Source organism: Pleuronectes platessa, chromosome 18 (genome assembly GCF_947347685.1).
Source record: "Pleuronectes platessa chromosome 18, fPlePla1.1, whole genome shotgun sequence".
NCBI lineage: Eukaryota > Metazoa > Chordata > Actinopteri > Pleuronectiformes > Pleuronectidae > Pleuronectes > Pleuronectes platessa.
The window spans coordinates 10,679,579-10,702,123 of NC_070643.1; the positions used below are offsets into that span (position 1 = coordinate 10,679,579).

A 22,545-nucleotide genomic window follows, 5' to 3' on the forward strand; every position below is an offset into this window, starting at 1 on the left:
AAACATCCTCCTGGATGGCTCCCTGTGTGAACAGTCTGGCGGCTGCTCACACAGAATTGGCGCTTACGCCTCAGGTGTGTCCCTGACGTACACGCTGCGGTGATAGACTGCGGTTAGAGTCAAAGATGAATCAAAAAAAGATTAAATTATCAGGTACACAATTCAGAAAGCACCGCAAAGTAGAGGAGAAGAAAGAACAAGATAAAGGTAAGAATCACCCCGATTGTGGACATCATTGATGTTTATTTGTGTGGACATGACATGATATGCTATCAGTACAGGACTCTTTTTTATATTTTTTATTATATATTTTTATTGTTTTTTATAGCTTACAAATGTGTCCGCCTGTGTGTGCATCTGTATACAGTCCAAAAGTTCTTTGGGATCCATGACAGTTTGCGTGTGTATGTTCGGGGGCGCCAATCTGAAATTTCGCCTAGGGTGCCAACATTGGCAGGGCCGGCCCTGAACATACATATGACTTTACTGGATCCCACAAGCAAACAACCTCAGTGGATTACAGACAGAGATCCCAAGACAGTGGCCCCCAAAAATAAAAACACAATTTGTTTCACTTTATTTTATTCTTTTTTTAATCAGAAAGAACAACGCCTGCAAAAAAACAACAAAAAAGCACTTTTGAAATTCCCTAAGCATTTATAGAAACAGCAAAGTAAACTTGGGCAAACCTGGAAATTAATCACAAATTTGTGAGGGTCTAGGGATAATAAAAAAAAGGTACTTAATGAGTCACACTTTTAACAACTACATGCAATTTTCGTCTCATTTAATTCACTCACTCGGTCGACGTATAAAGCAACATTTCCATGAATAACACAGGAACTTCTACTGAATATTTTACCTCTCAGATAATCTCAAATACATAAAAAGCAACATCCGTAAAACATTCACTCATTAAATAGAGTTGGTGATTGTATTTTTCAGAAACGGAGCGGTTTAAGTCCATTTCAGATCATTTTAATAACAAAGGATTGGTGGCTAATGAGTGCACTTAAGTTCCCCTACAAAAAGCGTCTTTTATTTTATTTCACCAAAATCTATACGAACCGAGGCGTGAGGTAGAATATAATCTTGTCAGAAGTCTTTTAGTAACCCACAATGAAAGGGATTCAGCAGAATTGTGCTTGAAACTACTGACTGAATATTAAATTTAAACATGAAACGTTTTTTTCTTTAAAACATTTTTGTTATGATGATGTGCATTCGTTTCTAATATGCACACACGCTAACCAAAACACTTATCAAATGCTAATTAAGGCCTTGTCAGTTTAATCATTGGTATACTGTACATCATAAACACAAAGAAAAGAACAATTTCAATTATCTTATTCAACTTTTCAGCTCCATTTCTGCGCTACATGCCACAAAGTATCTAAAACAAATCTGTAAACTTTAGGTAATGTCCCCATATTCTTAGCACTATGCAATAAAGTTTCCGCTTTCAAAAAAAACAACCAAAAAACTGCCTTTGACAGTCTTGTGATGCACATAAGCATTTCAGGAATCTCAGAAACTTTAATAAATACAATCTTTTACCTTCTCTTCAAACTGAATACACTGAGAAGCAAGATAACATGGAAACAAACAAACAAATAGAATCATCCTTAAAGATTTCTTTCCAGTAACTGTCACAATGCTGGCTATGTTGGATTTTAGAAGTGTGTGGCAAGAATTATCTGCGGAAACAACATGTGAGTTTAATGTTAATGCACACAGAGAAACTGGTGGCTTTGCCAGCATCTGAGCTGTGATCCTAATCGGCCTCTAGTGCCTTGTCCATCTTTAAAGAGCAAACTTTGTGTCCAGTGTGTGAGCTACATTTTTCCCATGAGATATTTTATGTACAGAGATTATTTTTTGTGTATTCATGTTCAGAGTTTTTTTTTTTTTTTGCAGCTTTTGCCCAGTTAGGGTCCCAACAGCGGTGAATCCACACACACTTATACAGAATGAGATCCTGAAACCAGAGTCTGGCAAGTCAAGTTCAGAAATAGTCAAAAAAAAAAAAAAACAACTAAAAACTCAAGTCTTATCTGGCAAGTACTGCATCACTGCTTTTTGTCCTTCTTTCTCTTGTCTGTTTTGTTGCCAGTTGACGTGGAGACAGCAGGCCGTCTCAAAGGCTGAACTACTACTCTACCATTAGCCCCGCACTGCAGGGTGAATCTTTCTGGGTTGAGGGGTTGTCCCGAATCGTCCCTCAGCCGGGCCAAGACGTCTCTGGTCAGTTGCTTTATCTGCTGGCCCACAGCCCCCATAGTCTTGGCTGTGAGCTGTTTCTCTCTCAGAAACCTGTCTCTCTGAGCTTGTAGCCTTTCTACCTGCTCCTGGAGCCCTGTGATGGCATCCAGCTTGCGCTTGCGGCAGTTCTGCGCTGCCAATTTATTCTTCCCCCGCCTGCGGATGTCCCTCAGGAGTGTGACTTGATCAGGGGAGAAGCCTTGACCGTCAAGAACCTCCAGGAACTCCTCCACGGGCATGTTGACTATCTGCAGGACAGAGAAGGGGATGTACATGGCACGGGCCCGAAGCTCATCGCGACTCATCTCCCTGTCCTCCGACCTTGGCTCGTCGTCTTCGCTGAACGGCTCCTCCTTGATACCTTTGTGGGGGAGTGTTACAGACGGCGGGTTGAAGAAAGCAGGTGATGAGTAGCTGTGGTCATGCCACACACTCTCACTCAGGTCAACGGGTGACCATGCTGTGGTGTAGTCCGCAATGCCTTTCGAGGGGAGTGAATCCACATCACTGCTGTAACCGGTTGCTCCACACTCATCCTCACAGTATGAGCTGGATGAAGATGACATCTCGGATGAGCCTGTACAAGGGAGGGGTTCGTTATTGTGTTAATATTTATAACAAACAATTTCTTGACCTTATTTAATTTAGTGGGTAATGGGTATAAATTAGATTTATGATCATTTGTAGAGATTTGGACTAACCTGGGGAGACTGGACCTCCAGAGCTGCTCTCCAGTGAGAGTCCAGAGTCAGAGTCCAGGTCCTCGAGGGCCTGTGGCGCTAGACCCTCGAGGCAGCCCATCAGCTGGGAGCCGATGGTGTCGAGGCCTTCAAAACCCAGCTGATTGATCTGGTCAAACACTGCCTCATCCAGACAGCCACCCAGTGCACTCTGCGATAACTCATTTCTAGTTAAATTGCATACTGTTGCAAAGGGGAGGGCAGCCAAGCCTACCGCCATCCCTGGTGACACGTCGGAGTGCGAGGATCCTGTGGATTCAAGTCGGAACAGGGCTCTTTGTTGGGGGACTGGTCGGGCCTCTCCTCTTTCTGACGTCATACCAAAGGCACCAGCAGTGGCAGCCATGGCATCATGCAAACTGACGTCCTGGCTGATGGCACTTGTGATGTCAGTATCCGCAACAAGAGAATCCAAGTCCTACACATGAGACAAATTTTGGTTGATGTTTATTTTTCACAATGAGACGGAGATCACAATCGGACATTAAAACCTCGTTCAGAGTCGGTATTAACATCAACCCAGAGTGATACGATCACAACTGGTCAGCGCCAAGTACAGGTCTGAACACACTCAATGTAGGAACACATTTGGAGGTGGTCTGGGATGCATGTGGTCATATAGTTTTTCCTGAGTGAATGCATATCCTTTCTGACCAACATTGAAAAGACCGCTTACTCAGCTGACGTCCTTTGACCAGCTGCAGTTTTACAGTGAATCAAACACATTTTTACTCTTCTCAGCGTCCAATCGTGGATTTGTGTGTAGCAGCGATGGCAGATTCAAAAGGGGTAAAGTTTATCTTTATAGGAGAGCTCCACACATTATCAATTCATTCAGGCTTTCATGAGGAACCAGTAACGAACATGGACAGACTACTTACGTCAAGGTCAGTGACAGACAGAGAGAGTAAACTGCTCCAGTGCTGGTCAATATCAATGGCAGGAGGAGGGTTGCTTCCTGGGTCAGACAGTGCAGTGATACCTTCAAGTAAACTCTGAAGTAGGAAAACCATGCACAGAATACAACATTAATTCCTACGGTAAATATTGTCCAAGACTGTCAGAGTTTAAAGGAACATACTTTAATATGACATGAAATTCATAATTTTATTCTTAAATCCTAATATATATGAATGACCTTTCCCTTTCATAATCTTTATAGATTAGTACATAAAGGAACTAGAAGTCTCTCTGTGAGAGATGGTAATTATTCTACTTCCACATCCTTAATCCTAATGCACTGGGATCAGAATGGCGTGACTGAAGTGATGCAGTCATGTAAGACTGTGACATTACAACACAATTTTTCACACCATCACGTGATTGTAAATTTGGTTCGAATGTGACAGACTGATAAACACTGTGTTGTGTATTCTTGCAACCAAAACAGTGCAGCTACTTCTCAGAAAACTGTTTGATCCAGTGTGAAACATTTTCAACAGTACACAGCAATTTATGACATCAACTGGAACAATCAGGATCATACCTCTTGCTCCAGTGTGGAACTGTGAGCCAGCTGAGTGAGCGAAGCAGGTTCTTCCTCCTCTTTAATTTGGATGTCATTTTCCTGGTAGGATGAAGAAAAGCGGATGGAGAGAAAAAAAGCAGAGATAGAATTGGGGTACAGGAGATTCAGAGGATTTGGGATAGAAGAGAAAGAAAAGCCAAACACAGTTAGTTAGCGGAGTGACCCTGAAGACCCGTACACTTTTTGTTCAGTGACCAAAGTCCATCTATTGCAGATAACTGGATATCTTCAGTGGGGATTAGTGCTGTAACAAAGATCACGTTTGTCATAACAAACATTAGCTTTTACTGCAGCAGAAACTGAAACCCACTAAATTACATTAAGGTCAATTAACTTCCGCTCCTTTTTGGCACATAAACAATGTGCAAGTTGGTGTATTAAGATATGAAAGTGTGTATTATTTTAGAACCCTATCAGTCAGGCTAATAATCCTCAGAGATGACCTAACCATGAGAGATGTTGTAAGACCCTTCTGGTACATGAAGAACAGCATTTGATGTAGGTCACCAGCTGTCTGCCACAGACACAATATTCTTCATGTCTCCACTCACAGGGAGAAAATTCATTTCTTAACTTTGAAAGGGAGACTAACTGCTGAATCTGGGGTTTTTATGTTTCTGCTGGAGGCAAAAGTATATCACACCAGCGGAGTTCTGCCTGAGCCTGTCGACTGTCACTTGAGCAGCTTTTCATGCATCAACTGCTGCAGTGAATAGCTATGGATTTTTTTTTTACTGTCAAATATCACAGCTGTGGTCCTCTCCTTTGAATCATTGTGTTTCCACAAACCACAAAATCTCGGCCTACAACTATTTAAGCTGTTATTTATTTTACAATGAGAGGGCAGAGAAAAAAAAGTGTCAACATGAGAGTATCGATGGGAACAAGATCCATGGGAGGCAGTGTTCAAGTAAGGACCACCACTTTTGTGTAAGCAAACAGGGTGCGGATGTAAGCTTCACTACTCCTCCTCTTGAGGCTCACAGCTGGCGATTGGTTCTGGGATACAGTTACACAATTAACCATAACAACTGCCACCAAGCAGCTGTTTGAGCCCCCGAGCTAGAAAAACTGGATGAGTGAAAGAGTTGAATAGAAAGGTCTGGGTGTGAGTAGAGTCTTGTAAAAACTCATAAGGGCAAAGACTTTATACAGAAGTTACACTGAATATGATATTTCAACCAAACGTTTGTGACGATATGCGAGTAAACAAAAGTGTTTTGGTCCAAGCCAAAACACTGGTCTCATTAGTCTTTGCTTAATGAAGTCAACATCTATTGTTGGTTTAAAGAGACAGAGATCCATGTGGAAGTGGGACAGGTGCAGCAGACGGCTGTACAATACAATCGGTCATACAAATGGGACAGTGAATGGACACCTCGAGTTTAACCACCAGCTTATCACACTGCTGGTGGTGCACCAGGAAATGTTACAGAATAATAAGTGACTCGTTGGACAGACAGCCATCATTGTGTAACCTGGGTTAGGGGTGCTAGTTAGCTAGCTGCTCTGTCTGTCTCTCAGGAAGTTTTATCTCCAGCTCATTTCCTCCTTTAGTCAATACTGCAATATATCGTTATTTAACTTAGGTGGATGAGTCCGGGTAACTTTGTGTTGCACTTCACCCACAAACACACAAACACAAACACACTTGCCTCTTTGGGAAAGCCACAGGCTCCATTGCTACAAGGCCCGAGTTCGGGGCTTGTTTGTCGCACCTCTGGGCCATCACCAGGCAGGTGCTCACGGTCCTCCCCGGCCCCGTCCCCGGGACTTTGCAACCCCGAATCGGTGCTGTCGTTGCTCGAAGGCCCACAGTCAGCCTTGTCAGTGGCAGACACTTGGTGGACGAGCCATGTGTTCAACTGTGTGGGGAACCGCGGCGAGCCCAGGGTCTTCACCTCGTCCAGCAGCCGGCGGCTCGCGAAGAAATAGTCCAACTCGGGACATTTCGGGTGCACGGTGTATCCGTCAAGAGTGTCTCTCAGGCTGTGGAAGGGTGTCTGGGTGTAGGCTGAGCTGGGACCCAAGTTAATCTCTATCAGAGGCGTGTAGTAGCCGCCTAAGTAGCTGTCGATGTCCACGCGAACTCCAATCAAACTGAGTAAGATCGTCAACTGAATCAGGCCTTCTGTGAAATATTTTTTCGCTTTTTGCATTTTCCAAATACTTTCAGAACTGCAGATAAGTGCGAAAGCCTGACCCGACAGTTCCCCTTTTACCCAGTGGACAAAGGGAGAAGCCTAACAAAAGAGCACGCCTTCCCCTGTCAGACAAAGAGGTCCGCCTGTACCGGTGAAGTGCTCAGATGGCTATGCTAGCTGTTAGCACTTTGCTATCAGCTTCAATTACCTGTTAAAGGGGAGCCTCTCGGCGCAAACATGGCGGACACGCTGCTCTTCAGTCCGTCACAGTGGCGGTGATTTGTCGGTGGAACCTCACTATCAAAAGCACACTGCCTCGTTACTATTCAAATTGACATTTAAAGTGGATGTGAGGAGCTAAATGCTAACACCCTAGTTGCTGCTACTGGGGAAACTTCGTTTCACATTTGCTCAGCTCATGCAGATTGGACCAAAGCGCTCACCGCATGAGAGCGTGATTGGATAACAAGATTGTCACTCATCGTTTTGACCAATGACAGCAGGGTACAAAAAGTAACAACCGCAGCCCCACCCCATTTCTAACCAAAAACATTATTTTAATGAAAAATACCACAAATTAACGTGATATGTCTCCAGAAATTCACATTACACTTTTAAGATTACATTTATACATTGTATCCTTAGATCCAGCTGTTCCTTGAAACCTTCCCCAGCTGCTGTTCCCTGGCTGTGCTACTGACCTGCTTTTATTCCATGAGACTGTCCCCCTGTCGGTGGTTCAGTAAATTACAGTTTGAACTCGTGCAACTAACTTGCCTATCTATGTAAGCTTCATTAGGAAAACATATAACAACCTTCTGACATCTACATAACTCTATAACCACTGGATATCCTATATAATAATTTATAATGTATCTAAGAGTTCTCTGGGAAATTGTGAAGTCCACATCTACTTATAGTTTTTAAATGGGCTTCTTAATAAAAAACCCTGCCAAAGCATTATCCAACTTTTATATATTTTAAGATCAGTCCAAAAAGGCTCATTCTACATGATGGGACATATCAGTCCATTTTCTGAAAAAACTCTGATGTTGAATATAGGATTGGAAAACAGATCATTAATTTATAATATTTGCTTAAGTCAATAAAACACTTTCAACAAGAATGGAACCTTTACCGCCAAGGTCCAAAAGTCCTGTGATGAATCCACATTTATTTGCATTTACACCAACTCATAAATATCAGTCCAATAAATATGCCTGTTTTCTTTGATCAAGATCAATAAATTATTCTCTGAGACATAAAAAAAAACGTTAAAAAAAAATCTCACAATGTTAAAGAAGGTAAAAAATCTAATCTAATCCTCGATCCACCCCCTGATTTAGATCCACACCAAAATTGAACTGACTCATACCACATCCTTCCACCAGGACCTCATTGGCAGAGGTACTAGATCCAGCACTTGTCAGGATGGAAAGGTGAGAAGAGGGAATTTTATTGTAAAAAATACATTCTTTTAAGTAATTTTTGTAATATCACTTTCGTGGGTCTAAGGTAGGGAACACTATTACACTGAACAAAACATTATCACATTAAACACGTTCATTAAAAAGAATTGAAATGCTAGTCGCTCTCAGATGAAGATGTTGCATTCAGACTTATGATGTTGTTGGTACTATAATAATAAGGTCATCTTGTCTTTTTCCTTGAGGCAAGGATGTTGTTCATCCAATCTGGAACATAATGTTTATTCACAGTTTGTGGCCTCTTGAATTATAATGTCGGCTTTTTGTATTCAGTCCTCATGTACATGTTTTCTCTCACACCTAACCTGGTGAAATGTGATGAAGTAACATTTTGAGGTTGTCCCCTCCAGCTGAACAAAACCGGTGTGTGTCCTGTAGACGTTCTTACTGCAACAGAGACAAAAACTGAAAAAGATGAAATAAGAAGTGGAAAATGCTATGTGGTTTATTTTGCTGTTTGTTTTATACACCTAATAACATGACTGCATTGGAGCAGCTCAGTCTATCATCCCAGCAGAGGACTGAATAAAAGCAATATCATATTTCACAACACATCTGATACACAGAGACATCCAGGCTCTTTGTCTGGCCTGACTATCGCCTGTTTGCTGATTTATCCAAGGCCTATGTAGGCTTGTGTCTGTGGTGTGTACAGCCTTGAGTCAAATCAGAAGAACAGAACTAGAAAACAAGACAGCAGATTAAATTACACACACACTGGTTTCACCTTTAGAATATCCTTTATTGGAAATATTAAAAGGTGTACAGTATCTAGCATATACGTCAAGTAGTAGACGCATTCCTTATTTCTTACATGTCAAGTCATATAAATAAAGATTGGAGTAAAAATACAGATGTAAGACCAGCAACATGTGCTAAAGTATTCGTTATGCAGTTCTACTATATGTTTATTATGTCTTAATATGACATTAAAAGGTTGAAGCTTGGTCAAAGTGGGGTGATTGTCATAGTGGGTAGTTCAACCTATAAGAACCCAAATCCTGTTGAATGTCAATATTTCCAATGTCAGATAATTATCAGAGATTGTGATAAATGTATTAAAGCATAAGGATGAAATATTACCTCTGCACATTCACTACACCTCCACGTTTAAGTACTTTCCCACTACTGTGCACACATATGACACATTTGATCAACCGAAATACATGTGACACGTCCATGTTTAATATGGATATAAACTGAGTTAACAGTGCTGGTCATCTGCTACAACTCAGTTCCACACAGCCAATGATCCGTCCGGGTGGATGATCGACTGAGGTGAGATATCTAGCTCAACAACGACCCCTGCTGTCAAAAGGTGGTAACAACAAGGGATAACCATTTTTAGTGTTTCCACCAACATTGCACCGACGTGACTCATATTTTGAAAGAACTAAAGAAATAACAATTATAAATAAAACAATCTTGCAGACGTTTAAACCAATTCAAACGAGAAAATCTGTATACATTATTTCTTTTGATGCATTTAAGTTAAATTATGTGAAAGTTAAGTTTGATAAGTTCATAAAACAAATACAAATTTGTGTATATATACTTAATTTTTTCTGCAAAGGTTGCATTTTAGGAAATAAGAAATACTCGGGTGATATTGTTTTTGTATTTCTTAAGTTGAAGTGGCATTAATATAACTTCCAGTTATCCATACCAGTTGTATACAAAACAAGATTCATAAAACAATCTTGCAGACTTTTAAACCCATTCAAACTAAAAAAATATGTAGTATCATTTGAAACATCATCATGCATCATTTAATTTGTTGCATTTAAGTTACATTTTAGTGTGATAAGTAGATAAAACAAAGATACTTTATTTTCTTTATTGTTTCTGCATTTGAAGAAATAGGAGATAATTGTTTTTGTGTTTCTTTAGTTGGAATGTCATTAATATAACTACCAATTATACATACCAGTTGTATAAAATAAATATATGAAGACAAATGCATTCCTTGACGCTGTGATAAAAAAAAGAAAGTGAGAAGAGCTGTTGAAGTGGAAGCTGTCCTCTCGGTCTCTACACTCTCCTGTCATACTTACTGTGTACTTCAGTGATATGAAGCTCCACAGTAAAACCTTAACAAACGCATCCTCACAGACTTAAACGAGCCCTTGTGCCACAGAGTAGTAAACTCGTGTTAAATTGTAGGAACCAAACGGGTGACGGTCCATAATACGTCTGGAGCAAAACAACAAGTTCAACTCACATGGTCTCAGTCAGTTCGACTGTCTGTGAGCTGCCGGCGAGACAGTGACACCGGTGCAGGGCTGACAACTGGCTGCAGGAAAGCAGCTGCAACACAAACACACAACAACTGCACCGGGGTGACACGCACACAGTGGCCGCATCACTAATCCTCCTGCAACACTTGCTGCGCTCCTGTGTACACGGATTACACGTATACCACACCAACTAAACAAAGCCCATTGACACATCAAGAATCCGCCGGGTCCAGGTTCCCCTTGGTGGCCCCAAGTGGAAGAAAAAAAATAAAACTGTGTACAAATGGCGTCGCTTTAACGAAGCTGTGACGACTAATCTGCTCCAATTGACGTGACGCCAGCGCGCAGTCACTTGATTAATCCACAAGTATTTTCATAACGATGTGAAACACGTTTAAATCAACTTTGTGAAGTTGTGACAGATTTATTGGGGGAGAGCTCTTAAATCAACCCCACGCGCTCCTCCGAGGAGCGAGCTGATTGGATGGGATTGTGCGACATGCGCAGGGGGCACGGCGCGCATGCGCCAAAAAAGGAGGTCCGCGCAAAGACTCATGGGAAACTTCAGGGAGCTCCAGGGGGCTTCATCGGGACTGTTTTGTTGTTGTTTTCTGTCTTTTACTGAAGGAATTACACATTTAAATTCGCGTTTGAAGCCATTTTCACACACCGGATATAAACTGAGGCTTTGATGAGTACAAGCAAATTAAAAACCGACTCTCACTTTATTTTATTATATTATTATTATTATTATATATTTGTTAACTCTTCTTATTAAAGTAACTTTTAATTATTTGAGGCAGACATCACTTCAACTCTTAATAGAAAGGTAAAATATTACATATGATCACTGACCTAATTGTAGCTCCCTCATAAAATACTACTACAGTGATAGATAATACTGGTTGCAGAAAAAACGGTTCTGTTACATTTGATTGAGCCAAGAAGATGCATTTAATCATCGATTCAGTAGGTTTTGTACTTTAGAAATTATTTCTGACATTTACAGTTATTGCTAATAATTATTCTAATAATAACAAAATATTTAAGAATAAGCTTATTCTCAATGAAATATCAATGCAAATATCTATCTAATAATGTGTCAAAAGTTGGAGCGAATTTAGTTTTAATTATTTTTTTAGATTTGACATTTCTTCCCTCAATTAACGTGAAATGCAAATAGAAATACCATCATTATGACACATTTTATTTATTGCAAATATAAAATTCATACCCAAATTGAATAAGTAACCACTAAAATGTATATCTTCACACCTATAATTATATTATTGTTATTGTTATTATATTTAGCTGTATTGTTATTAGAAGTAGTAGTACTAGTATTATTATTTACAATATACAAATAAATAAACACATATTGTGTTTCATTCTTACACAGTTATTAGGCTTGTGATGAATCTAAGATACAACATACAAGAAGTAACGCTGTAACACAATTACATATACCTTTAAATATAGTACATTTATTTGAAAGGCTACATATTTATTACACATTAAATGTATATAGGTTATCACGACCTTTACTATTTATTTTAAATATTAAACCTAATTTTAGGAGTTCTATCTCCGCTCAATAGTAATAGTAAAAGTGTTTTTGTGTGTGTGTGTGTGTGTGTGTGTGTGTGTGTGTGTGTGTGTGTGTGTGTGTGTGTGTGTGTGTATCTGTGCCTGTGCAGGAGCTCCGTCCTCTGGAGAACAAAACAACAGACTGGCCGCTTTCAGCCTCCAGACCCCATCCGCGCTTGATTGACACCCGGGTGTAGCCAATCAAACAGAAGTATTCAAATCTTGCCCTCTCATTGGTCCACGGCTCCTTTTCTTTTTTGAGCTACACACCCTAGCCAATCACAAGGCTCGGAACCCTATCAATAGAAGAAGAATGATGACAGACTCTGTGGCGCCCCGCAGCGGAGCCATATGGAATTAATTTTACATCACGGTCGTTCTCTGCAAATTGAGCTGTAATAATGAAAAATGCACCGCTCTTTACTGTGCTTTATTTCCTTTTTTATTTCTTTTTCAATACAGAGTGAACAGACGTGTGTGTGTGATCTGTTCCACTCGGGTTTATCCAGAAGCTGTGTCTCTGCTTTTCGTCCACCAGCAGTAATACAGCTCTTATTGACAGCTTTATTGGACTGCTGCTTTTATTATCACGGCAAGTAAAATAGCTTTAAGCCCACAACTTGTATAACCTTTTATTCCCATTTCCAGTGTGTGATGTCTGTAATATGATTTTGTAAAGCTGTTCATACATTTTATTTTGCCCTGAAAGTGCTGGAGCAGCTTTGGCCACAAGGGGGCGCAAATGTCAAAGTCTTGTCAATCATATGGCCTGACCTCAGTGACCACTCCGGAGCTGCAGCCTGTGTTTACTAATTGAACTGTTGCTCGTCATGCTCTGTGTGAAGGGAGACAATATTATGATTAGTAGAATTTCACCTAGATTTTAAATGTATATAAAAGGTGCTTTTAACCAGCATTGGATTTTACATCTCCTCTCCACTTTCTCCTCCCTTCTTTTCTTTCCTCTCTCTCTCACCATCTCCTTTGAGTCCAGATACTCCAGGGGCCGGTGGTGGGGAGAGGCGCTGACAGATTTTTCTCCCATTTTTTTTTCTTTCAGCATGAGAAGCAGTCGGGGATTTGATGTCAGAGTCTTGAGATGGCCGCCTTGATAAAGTTGGTCTGGCTCGCGTTGATTGGCAGGCTTCTCGTTGGAAAAGAAAACAGAACGGGCCTACACAAACAGAGGGAAAATGGCCCCGGCCAAGCAGAAAAACAGCCCTGCGTGATATGACCTGGTAACTTTGGAACGGTATCCGCTCAGACGTGGACTGCGCACACGCTCTCTACGTGCACACCATCATTTGCAGTACAGAGATGTTAAAATAATCTCTTTGAGTGACAACTAGGGCTATTTTAATCTTTATGCATGTATCATATGTGCTTGCATACAGGATGTGTGGGTTTTCAGGTCTATCTTTTTCTGGGCACAGAGGAAACCTTCCCACGTCCACTCTGTTCCTGCCGCTATTGTGTCTACTCCACTAATGGACTCCTCTCACCCTGTCTCCCTTCTTTCTCCCTCTTTCTTCCCCTCCCTTTTCTCCCATATCATATCTATGTATTCCCCCGGGGGCTGATTAAAAGGCTTTCTAGCCGGGCTGAGGGAAGAGGAGAGGAGAGGGGAGAGGAGAGGAGGTTGGGGGGAGGTGGCAGCACAGAAGAGTGGTCCTTATTACCCCATATGTCTGGACAGGAGAGGGTGGAGTGGAGGTCCTCTCCCAGTTAATCAATAGAGATACCGTCCTTCTAATCTCTCTGTGTGCGTCTCTCTCTCTCTCTCTCTCTCTCCCTCCCTCCCTCCCTCCCTCCCTCCCTCCCTGTCTCCTCTTCCTTTCACCCTCCGACTCTCTCCCATTAGAGATAATGTGTCTGGTATTGACACTGCGAGGTCTGGCTGCTGTGACAGAAATACAGTTCTGCTCACCAAGGCCGAGTCTCACGTCAGAACTGTGTGGTCACCACAGCGACCTGAGTCATCGACTCGCTGTTCAACCAGGTTCCCCGCTCGTCCGGTCCCCTCATTGCTCGCTTTGGAATGGATTTCAAAAGCAGTTCTTCATATTCTTCGATATCTTTAGTGAAACTAATGAAACATTTAAAGTGATTTAAGGTGTATAGAAAATGCCAGGAAAGGCATTTCAGTATTGAGGGTGGCTTATAATATCCCCCATGAAAACTAATGTCAGGCCATTACACTTGACTGTATTGATACTTTTTCTCAGCAAGGTATCCGAGATCTTTTTGTATTTTTCCAGGAAACTAATGCACGTGAACCATTTGATCCGATTAGCCATTGATCTTCATGGTCACACAGTCACTTTTTCAATATTAATGTCATGATTAATTGCTTGAAACAAACCACTTGGTCACTTTGGTGCTATACATACGTAGATAAAGCTGAACAGATATTTTCATGGTGATGTTCTGTCCATCAATCCTGTCAGATGTAGAGAGAACACATATTTTCAACATGGTGCAAAATTTTTAACGTTTAAATTACAAAGAAAAAGTGCAAGATACAGGATTTGGGAGATTGCTGAGCAAATTGTGGTGTAACCTTCGAGCAATCACATTACAGAGCATGTTCTGAGTGGAGCCATTGATTGATTGAGGGGGCATAATTACAGAAAGCAGAGTTGCCTATGAAAATAAGAAACAATTAGCCTGCCAGAGAAGAGTGACAGGAACCGGCCATTGTTGGCGGAAGCCGGGAGAGGGATCGCTGTGCCCCCTCGGCTGCCCGAGGGTCGTGTGGGTGTCGCCCCGCAGGGCAGCAGGGCTTCAGAAACAGGGCCGGAAACTTCTGAGAGATGCCTGGGGTAGCAGTGGGGAGAACGACCTCCGACCTCCCTGACTCGGTAACCTACCCCCCCCCCCCCCGGGGTCACAGCGAGAGGGGCCGGCGCTACAGGGGATAGGCTGTAATTGATGTGGGGAGGGTGGGAGGCCCAACAGGGGGGAGCACAGAGAGGGTTGGAGGAGAAACCTGAGGCCCCAGAGAGAGAGAGGCACGAGGAGAGCTGATGAGGGCTCTGGTCTGCGTCCATGGCGCTGGTTTGAGTCCCGGGGGAGGGAGAATGGCCGAGATGAGTACGGCTGAGTATGTCACAGATTTGATTGTCTAAAGAGCAGACAAATCTTATTAGTTGAAGTAAAGAGGCCGGTTAACTAATCAGGAAGGAAGAAGAAAAAATCCCCCAATCAAAAAGTAAAATTCTTTCTGTTGTATATAACAGCTTAGATTCCCTTGCAAGTAAAAGTGATTGAAAAGAATACACAACTATTCTGGTCGTTTTTTTAATTTATCCCCAATTATCTAAACCCTTGAAAAGACTTAGTAACCTGAGGGGTTTCCACTCACATTCAGCAGTAATTACTAACTCTTTCCTGGACTGTGATCCATGAGCCAAACACGTATTTACTCTTATGATAACACAGATTTATCCCCATACAGACAGGTGGCTAAATATGCCTCCACTCTTGTTGTCACAGAGTTGAAGTCTTTGCTAGTTTTCTGGCAGAAAGTCACAGTTGCTCTTTCTTCGGCTGAAGGGTCAAAGGGCACGGTGAATTGACGGGGTCCGGGGGGGGGGGGGGGGGGGGGGGGGGGGTGGACGAGTGCAGGCAATGGCTGACAGATGTTTACAGAAGCCTTGCTGCACTTGAGTGACCATGAGAAGGTAGTAGGACTTTATGTGTGCGCTTGTGCTATACTTCACGACCACCGCTACCACTAAAAAAGAAACCCCAGTGCTCTCCATCTCTGCTGTGAGGGACATGTGGTGAATGCCCCTCTTTGCTGTGGCACAAAAAAAAACGCCAAACACTGGGCTCCCCTGTCAGCCTCCTCAGCCCCCTGTCCAGATGGCTCAGGTCTATCTTGCCAGGGGCCCGGGCCAAGTGGGTCCTGTGTGGGCCTCCCTTTTTTTTTTGCCATCCATCCCATCGATATCCACCCGCCTCGGCGTGGACCGGTTCCCTGACTGGCTCTCTTTCACAGCCGTGGGATCCCTCAGAACGCTCCGTGTTCTCGCGGGCTGCTCTCGAGTTACCGGCAGCCCCGGCACGGATCGTGTCAAAGCTGTTATTTTAGAGAGCTGCTGTGAGGAGAGGGGAAAATGTGTACGAGGTTTGTGAGGCGGAGAGATTCAGAGTTTCCTGTCCACATCATGGCACTCGCGAGGGTTCTTGTCCCGTCACGGCATTGAACATAAACATGTCTTCCCGAAGCTATAAACACAGGCTAAAAGAAAATAGTTCGAAGGTGTATCGGTGAAGATCGCAGTGGCTAATCTGGTCTGTGCTGTTGCTAGCCCGTCATCCTTACGGGGGAATTCAAAATTACGGGGGAATTCAAACTTGCCACACTCGCATGCAAATTGACATTTTAACAACTCCCATTTGGGTCGTTGGGACGTTTCTCCCCCCCCCCATAACTTTCTCTCTGATGACACCTTTTCTTACGAGACACTGTTTGGAAATTCACAAGCAAAGTTTGGTACACAGTGAGTTAAAATTTAAGTGTTGGCGAAATTGCATTACCTCAAACGGACCTGGGCTCACGCGGAGATTGCGGAGTGGGGACTTAGCAAACGCGCATATTAATGATGATGACCCCTGATTTGCCATGCTCGACTGGGAGAAAACAGATGGTGTTATGAGGGAAAAAAAACTATCTGGCTCGGAAAGCATGTTCCCCGCTCCAAGACCGCTGGTTCGTTAGGCCACTGAGACAGTCTTCGGTTCGCAATGTAGTTTGCAACGCCCATATTCCAGAGTGGAAAAAACAGCGAAAAACAAACAAGCAAACAAAACCTCATTGGAAAATATAACCACTCAGCCGGCCAGATCTGCTTCAACACAGGGCCTCCATTGTTTTTTGCATTGGAAATTGATTTAATTTCTCGTCTCCTAGAGATGGTAAAAAAAAACGGGACCCCACAGAATTTCTAGTAAAGTGAAATGAAGTGGAAAGAGCGCTTTAACCTATGATGAAAACCAAAACGAAACTGCAGAACCCATTCGGAGGGGATTTAAGTGCATGCAAATTGAAAATGATGTTTAACAGGCACAGGTAATTTAGAGTATTTGTGCTGCTACATTATTGTCCTTACACGGCGATTTGAATGGGGAACGCATCAAATAAATAGAGACAAAACTTCAAAGGTGTTCATCTGCTGTTGTTACATGATCGGCTGCAAACGCACACCCCTCCTCTCTTGTTTTAAAGGAACTGATCCCCATAGCTAATACCCATGATGGAGCACTCCCTGGGTCCCTTCAGCCTCCATGAGTGACAACATTGTTGAAGGGAGGAGGAGGGATGTGAGGGGACACAGCGTTGGTTTCACGGGACTGTGACCAGTGGAGTGTAACGCTGATGAAGACTTCATCCAATCTGCTGTGTCCATGATAGGAGAGCAGAGAGAGTGACCCCTATCCTCTTTGGACCCCTCCACCCCACAGCGCACATCTCTTTTCTTCCCTCTTCTTCTTCTCCTCCTCCCTCAGTTCCGTCTTCTCCTGCTTTAACCCAACAGCGTGTCTGACTGTAGAATCACTGTCCACAAACCTACCCAACCTAAAAAAAGTTCTCAATCAGTGTCATCACCATATAATTTACTGCGCTTTTAGTGAGCTTTGATGACCTAACTTCTTTTAAGGAGGTTTTTTCTTTGTAGCCAAAGATGAAATCATTGTGAAAACGCTGTTGCATGGTTTCAAACATGTTCATGCACACACACACACAGAGCAGCATCTACCACGACACCTAACCCACTCATTAACACCATGTATGCAAGGATCTATGTGCTACATGGGGTGTATTTCAGCCTGTCTTTGTTTGTGAATGGTAATGGTGGCGCTCCTAAAGGGAGATGGAGTGGGAATAAATGGAGGATTTTCAGCTTGTTAAACAGGGCATTAGAGGGCTTGTGACTAGGAGTTGTAGGCTATAAAACCGAACAGTTCGGCTGCACTCATGTTTTAGTGCATTGGCTCATGGGCTGACAGCTATGCTGTTTGGGTGTCGTTTTGGGCCATGCCTCAGGGCATGCTTTACACTGCTCATTTGGCACAGGGGCATTTTCAGGACCCACCGGAGACAGATTTAGGGAGAGACCGAGCCCCACATGGACACCAGCTCCCCTCCACCAATCTGAGTGATATAAAACTGTGAGCAGCAGAGGAATGTTAAACATATATCTCGCCCTTGCAGGTCACTTATTCCGTGGAGACTGTTGTCTTGTGTTTTTTTTTTATTCATCTCTATGTTGTCACAGGATTTCAGCTTCCAGACCAGATGTAAAGCTAATCGTTTGTGCTAGATATGATTTGCCATCAAGCTTTCTGAGAAATGAGCCGACATGTGTTTGAAATCTGCACATCTGAGCTCTGCACAAATGCAGAGGCATACATGTGAGCCGTCATGCATGCACACACACATTTATTATTTTTCTCCGTGAGGCCTGGAGGTAATTTTAGGGGTGCTTAAATGATCTAGGCTGCCATAATGATGTCCGCATGCTGACATATTCTCAGTGAAGTATTTCTCTTGTCTGTTATTCATGTAGCACCGAGCCATCTGGAATAACAGCATCGCTTTAAAGCTGCAGAACCCAGGAGGAAAAGCAGATGAGGGAAAGAAAGGAGAAAAAGAAAGGAACAGTGAAATCTGCACAAGGAGCTCATGATATCTCCGCGTGTCTGCGGTGGAACATTCCTACTCAGCAGTTCTTACAAGAAATCGCCAGTTTTGTGCGTGCCGTGTATCATTTTTATTGCCTCAAAGGTTACTGCCATAATAGCAGAAATTTACAGTCATCAGCCTGGTTGCTGTTCAGCTCGTACATCAAGGCGTAACATTCGAAAAAAGTTACATGAAGCTGCATATGAATAGCTGGGTGTCCCTTTTGTGAGGCGGCAACTTTATGTGATCCGAGTGAGACGTAACTGTGTGCAACAGTGTCCGGGCAACCATTCTGAGCCCTCGGAGCATCCTTGCAAGGCGCTCAAAGAATCTGTGGACTGTCATGGTGTGTGAACGGACTCCTGGCTGCTCTCCGCCGATGGACAAAAACTGTCAGCAGGCAACACATCACAGGCGGAGGCGAGGACATTCAGCAGAGCACCCTGTTCTCTGCAAAGAATGTCTGCGTGCCTGCGTTGGATTGGTGCAAACTGAAGATCAATGGGGTCATAAAGAGACAATAAACATTTCCCCTCTAATATTAGCTGTGAAAAGCCGGTGGGTAAACTTTAAAAAAGCTCCTAGTTCCCCCCAGACGTAAAAATACAGAAAAACATATTTAGCTTTAATTAATCTTAGCCATATCAAAGATGTCAGTCCAATACACGTAATAAAAAAATGCTGGAATGTTATCCCTGCAACATCACAGAGGCCTTTTCATCGACTTTAATCTGTGTTGCCAAATGTAAGAGTGTGTCCCTTTATTTTCTACCACAACCTTTGAAATGTCACCTATTGACCCCAATACAAATACTCAACCACAAACCAGTGAGACAGAGAGAGAGGGAGAGGGAGAGAAAGAGAGAGAGGGAGTAATCAGACCTCAGAAGACACAAGTGAGGAGCGAGAGAGAGGGATTTCCTCTCTAAGATGATACAGTCATCCGTCATAATAGCTGTCACAATGATATGGTTCAACAGTTCCCATTTCCCCATCTGCTGTGTGTGTCTGTTTGTGTGTGTGGGAAGTGAGGCGGCATGAACACACACGTGCCTGTATGTGTGTGTACATAAGCCTGATGCCATGTTATAGACAGTAATAATAATACCTGTGGTGAGAACTACGTGAATACTTTTGTAAAAGAAGCTGAGTATTTGCTGTGTAGATATAGTACCTATTAAAACACTCACAGTAATGATATATTATTATCTGTTAAATTAATTTAATTATAAATAATTGTATATGTATAAGCGGAATAAGGAGCCAAATTATATTTTAGTGCGTAGTATAGTTAATATCAGTTGGTCTTTATCATATCATTTAAGCTAGTTATATGTTTTGTTTTTCAATAAAACTAACAAGTACAACAGCTGTTGCATGAAGTGTCATAAGAAATAATTTTTTTAATGAAGTCAAGTACAAGCGTAAAGAACAAAAAACCTGAAAGATACAATTTAAATACTTATGATTAATGAATGTACTTAAATATAATAATTGAGCAAATGTACTCAGTTACTTTTAACCTATCATCACTACTTAATTAATTGAATCAGTGGTTAAAGATGTCTTAAGTTTATTTACTGAAAACACACGAACTCCCAACAAGAGAAACAGTCCAGCATTTAAAATTGTACTGAAGTAAAAGTAGAAACTACTTTTTCTGCTTTTGTTAAGTTACACCTTTAACAATAGTGTAAAATATTATCCCATTGAGAACAAACATGAAATGTGCAAATAAAGCACATTCAATTCCCTGTATAGAAAATACTTTTGAGTAAACATACTTAGTTACCAAGTAAACATTGGTGAAAACTAAGTCAAATGTGGCCCTTCTGGTTGACTTACTTCTATTCCACCACATTTCAAAGGGAAATATTGTTCTTTCCACTCCTTTGATTGACATCTGTATTGACAAGATACTTTTAAAATGAAGATTTCACCCTTTCACTCACTGTGCAGCATGTCGTCTCAGAGTAAACCGGTGGTTCAACTTTTGTGTTTATGTGTAGTCTGAGTCACAATGCAGATGTCAGTGACTCGTCAACAACTCAACCACACAGCGCCTCTTCCCTCTTAACTCCTTTCAGTTTTATTTCAGTTGTTGAAATGATCCCATTTCTCCCCGAAAATAATCAAAGATTAGAGAAGAAGTCTAACACTAGAGACAGATGTGTGGATCTAAACTTTTTATTCTTTCCGCACGTATTAATAATTTCACAAACCCTCAGCTGTATATAGTTTCCCTGCATTTTGCGGCTACTTTAAAAGAACTTATCATGCAGGACTTATAATGGAATATTAATACACTTTTGCATAGATACTTATGCCCAAGTAAGTTATCTGAATAGTTCTTCCACCACTGTTTGATTCATGTCATTCGCAGCAGACTTGACTTGTCGCCCTGAAAAGCACAGGGTGACATTAAGAATGACTGTTGTGTCTCAGGAAGCCATGACAGTGTAACTGTGAGTAATGGAATTTAGTCAACATTAATTTGTGTGGCTTTCCTGCTGTGACATGTAAAAATATATTCGGTGAAACTATGGGGCCCGTACACAGGGACAGAAACATTGTGTGTGCACGGCCATGACTGAAACAACTTTTCATATATCACACCTACTGTGAAGTGGCTCTGAATCTGTAGAATGCAGAGCAGTACACAACTTCAGTTTGTGTTCATTTCCCAGTGAGCCGTGCACAACAACTACACAACAGACACACACACACACACACACACATATGAACCAGTCAGCTCACATCTCTCTGGTTTGTTTGTGCCAGTGCTCCAGTCAAAGCGTTGCATTGTGAACCAATAGAGAGGGACAGAGTAAATCGTACACACAAGCACCAGAGGTGTTTTTTCACTGGACACTCACTTCATCATTATTCACAAGATGGGACTTTGTCTCTTTTGTTTTAGTGACCATGTTAAATTAGCCCAAAACAGATGGGTGCTGTCTCACTGCCAAGACGTCTCCGTGTGAGCTACGTGTGTGTCCTGCATGTGTGTGTGTGTGTGTGTGTGTGTGTGTGTGTGTAGGTAAGCGAGACAGGGTTTATTCATGCACTGATCGCCTTCTATGTTTGTGTGTGTGGCTAATTGCAGCTAAGACGTATGCACAACTCTGCCTTTCCTCTTTGGCTGTCTAGCTGTCCAGCTGTCGTATGTGCAGATATCCATGTGTGCGAGTACACGTGCATGCGTGTGTGTGTGTGTGTGTATATTTGTGTTCTGGCGTGCAGATGTCCCCGAGTTGTTGTTGTCCTCCCGGTAACAAGGGCTGTTGGGGAGCAAAGTGGAGGGGAGGACAGCCAGGGGACCGGCCAGGCCGTGAGGTGCCATCCACAGGGAGTCGAGCCGTGTGTCCGAATGTACACGTGTGGTGACGGCCGGAAGAAAGCTTTTGATGGAATGTTATTACCATAGACCAAATGTAGCATGTGTGCGTGTATGTTCTTTGTCACACACACACACACACACACACACACACACAGATACACACTACATATGCGTGTTCCAAACCCGATCTTGGATGATGTCATATGCAGCTGCTGCGTGGCTGACAGACAGTTTCCGTACCACAACATGGGGCCCTGTAGTCCGCCTGTCAGGCCAATTGACAGGTGAATGACACCAATGAGAGCCAGCCATCCCTCCCCCTAGGAGCCAGGCACTGAGTGACAGCCAGTCAGCAGCCAGAAAGAGCGTCTCTGAACCTGAAAGTAATCTCTTTAGCTCACTCTCTTTCTCTTTTCCCCCCCGCGCTACTCTTCACTCTCTCTCGCTCCGTCCTCTTGGCCGCCTTTCCCTTTTGCCTCTCGTTGGCTCCCTCTCGCCGGCTCGCCCTCTTTTCAGACAAGTCTCCCTC

At 42.6% G+C, this 22,545-nt stretch overlaps 1 protein-coding gene across 1 annotated transcript; it reads right to left on the reverse strand.

The window, feature by feature from the left end:
* Nucleotides 1–565: 565 nt before the first annotated feature.
* On the reverse strand, nucleotides 566–7,080 carry nfe2l3 (nfe2 like bZIP transcription factor 3). The gene is made up of 5 exons (XM_053446977.1): nucleotides 6,186–7,080; nucleotides 4,489–4,569; nucleotides 3,884–3,997; nucleotides 2,964–3,420; nucleotides 566–2,839 (listed from the first exon to the last, which is right to left on the reverse strand). Exons 1-5 carry the CDS (start codon nucleotides 6,687–6,689, stop codon nucleotides 2,070–2,072), a joined length of 1,926 nt encoding a protein of 641 aa, XP_053302952.1. The 5' UTR covers nucleotides 6,690–7,080; the 3' UTR covers nucleotides 566–2,069.
* Nucleotides 7,081–22,545: the final 15,465 nt, after the last annotated feature.

Excerpts from the sequence above, each read along its gene's own strand:
- nfe2l3 (XM_053446977.1), bottom strand. The coding sequence starts at position 6,689 with ATGCAAAAAGCGAAAAAATATTTCACAGAAGGCCTGATTCAGTTGACG. Across the intron at positions 4,570-6,185 it reads CCTGTGGCTTTCCCAAAGAG|GAAAATGACATCCAAATTAA; the intron begins GCAAGTGTGTTT and ends TCATCCTACCAG. Across the intron at positions 2,840-2,963 it reads TGGAGGTCCAGTCTCCCCAG|GCTCATCCGAGATGTCATCT; the intron begins GTTAGTCCAAAT and ends TCCCTTGTACAG.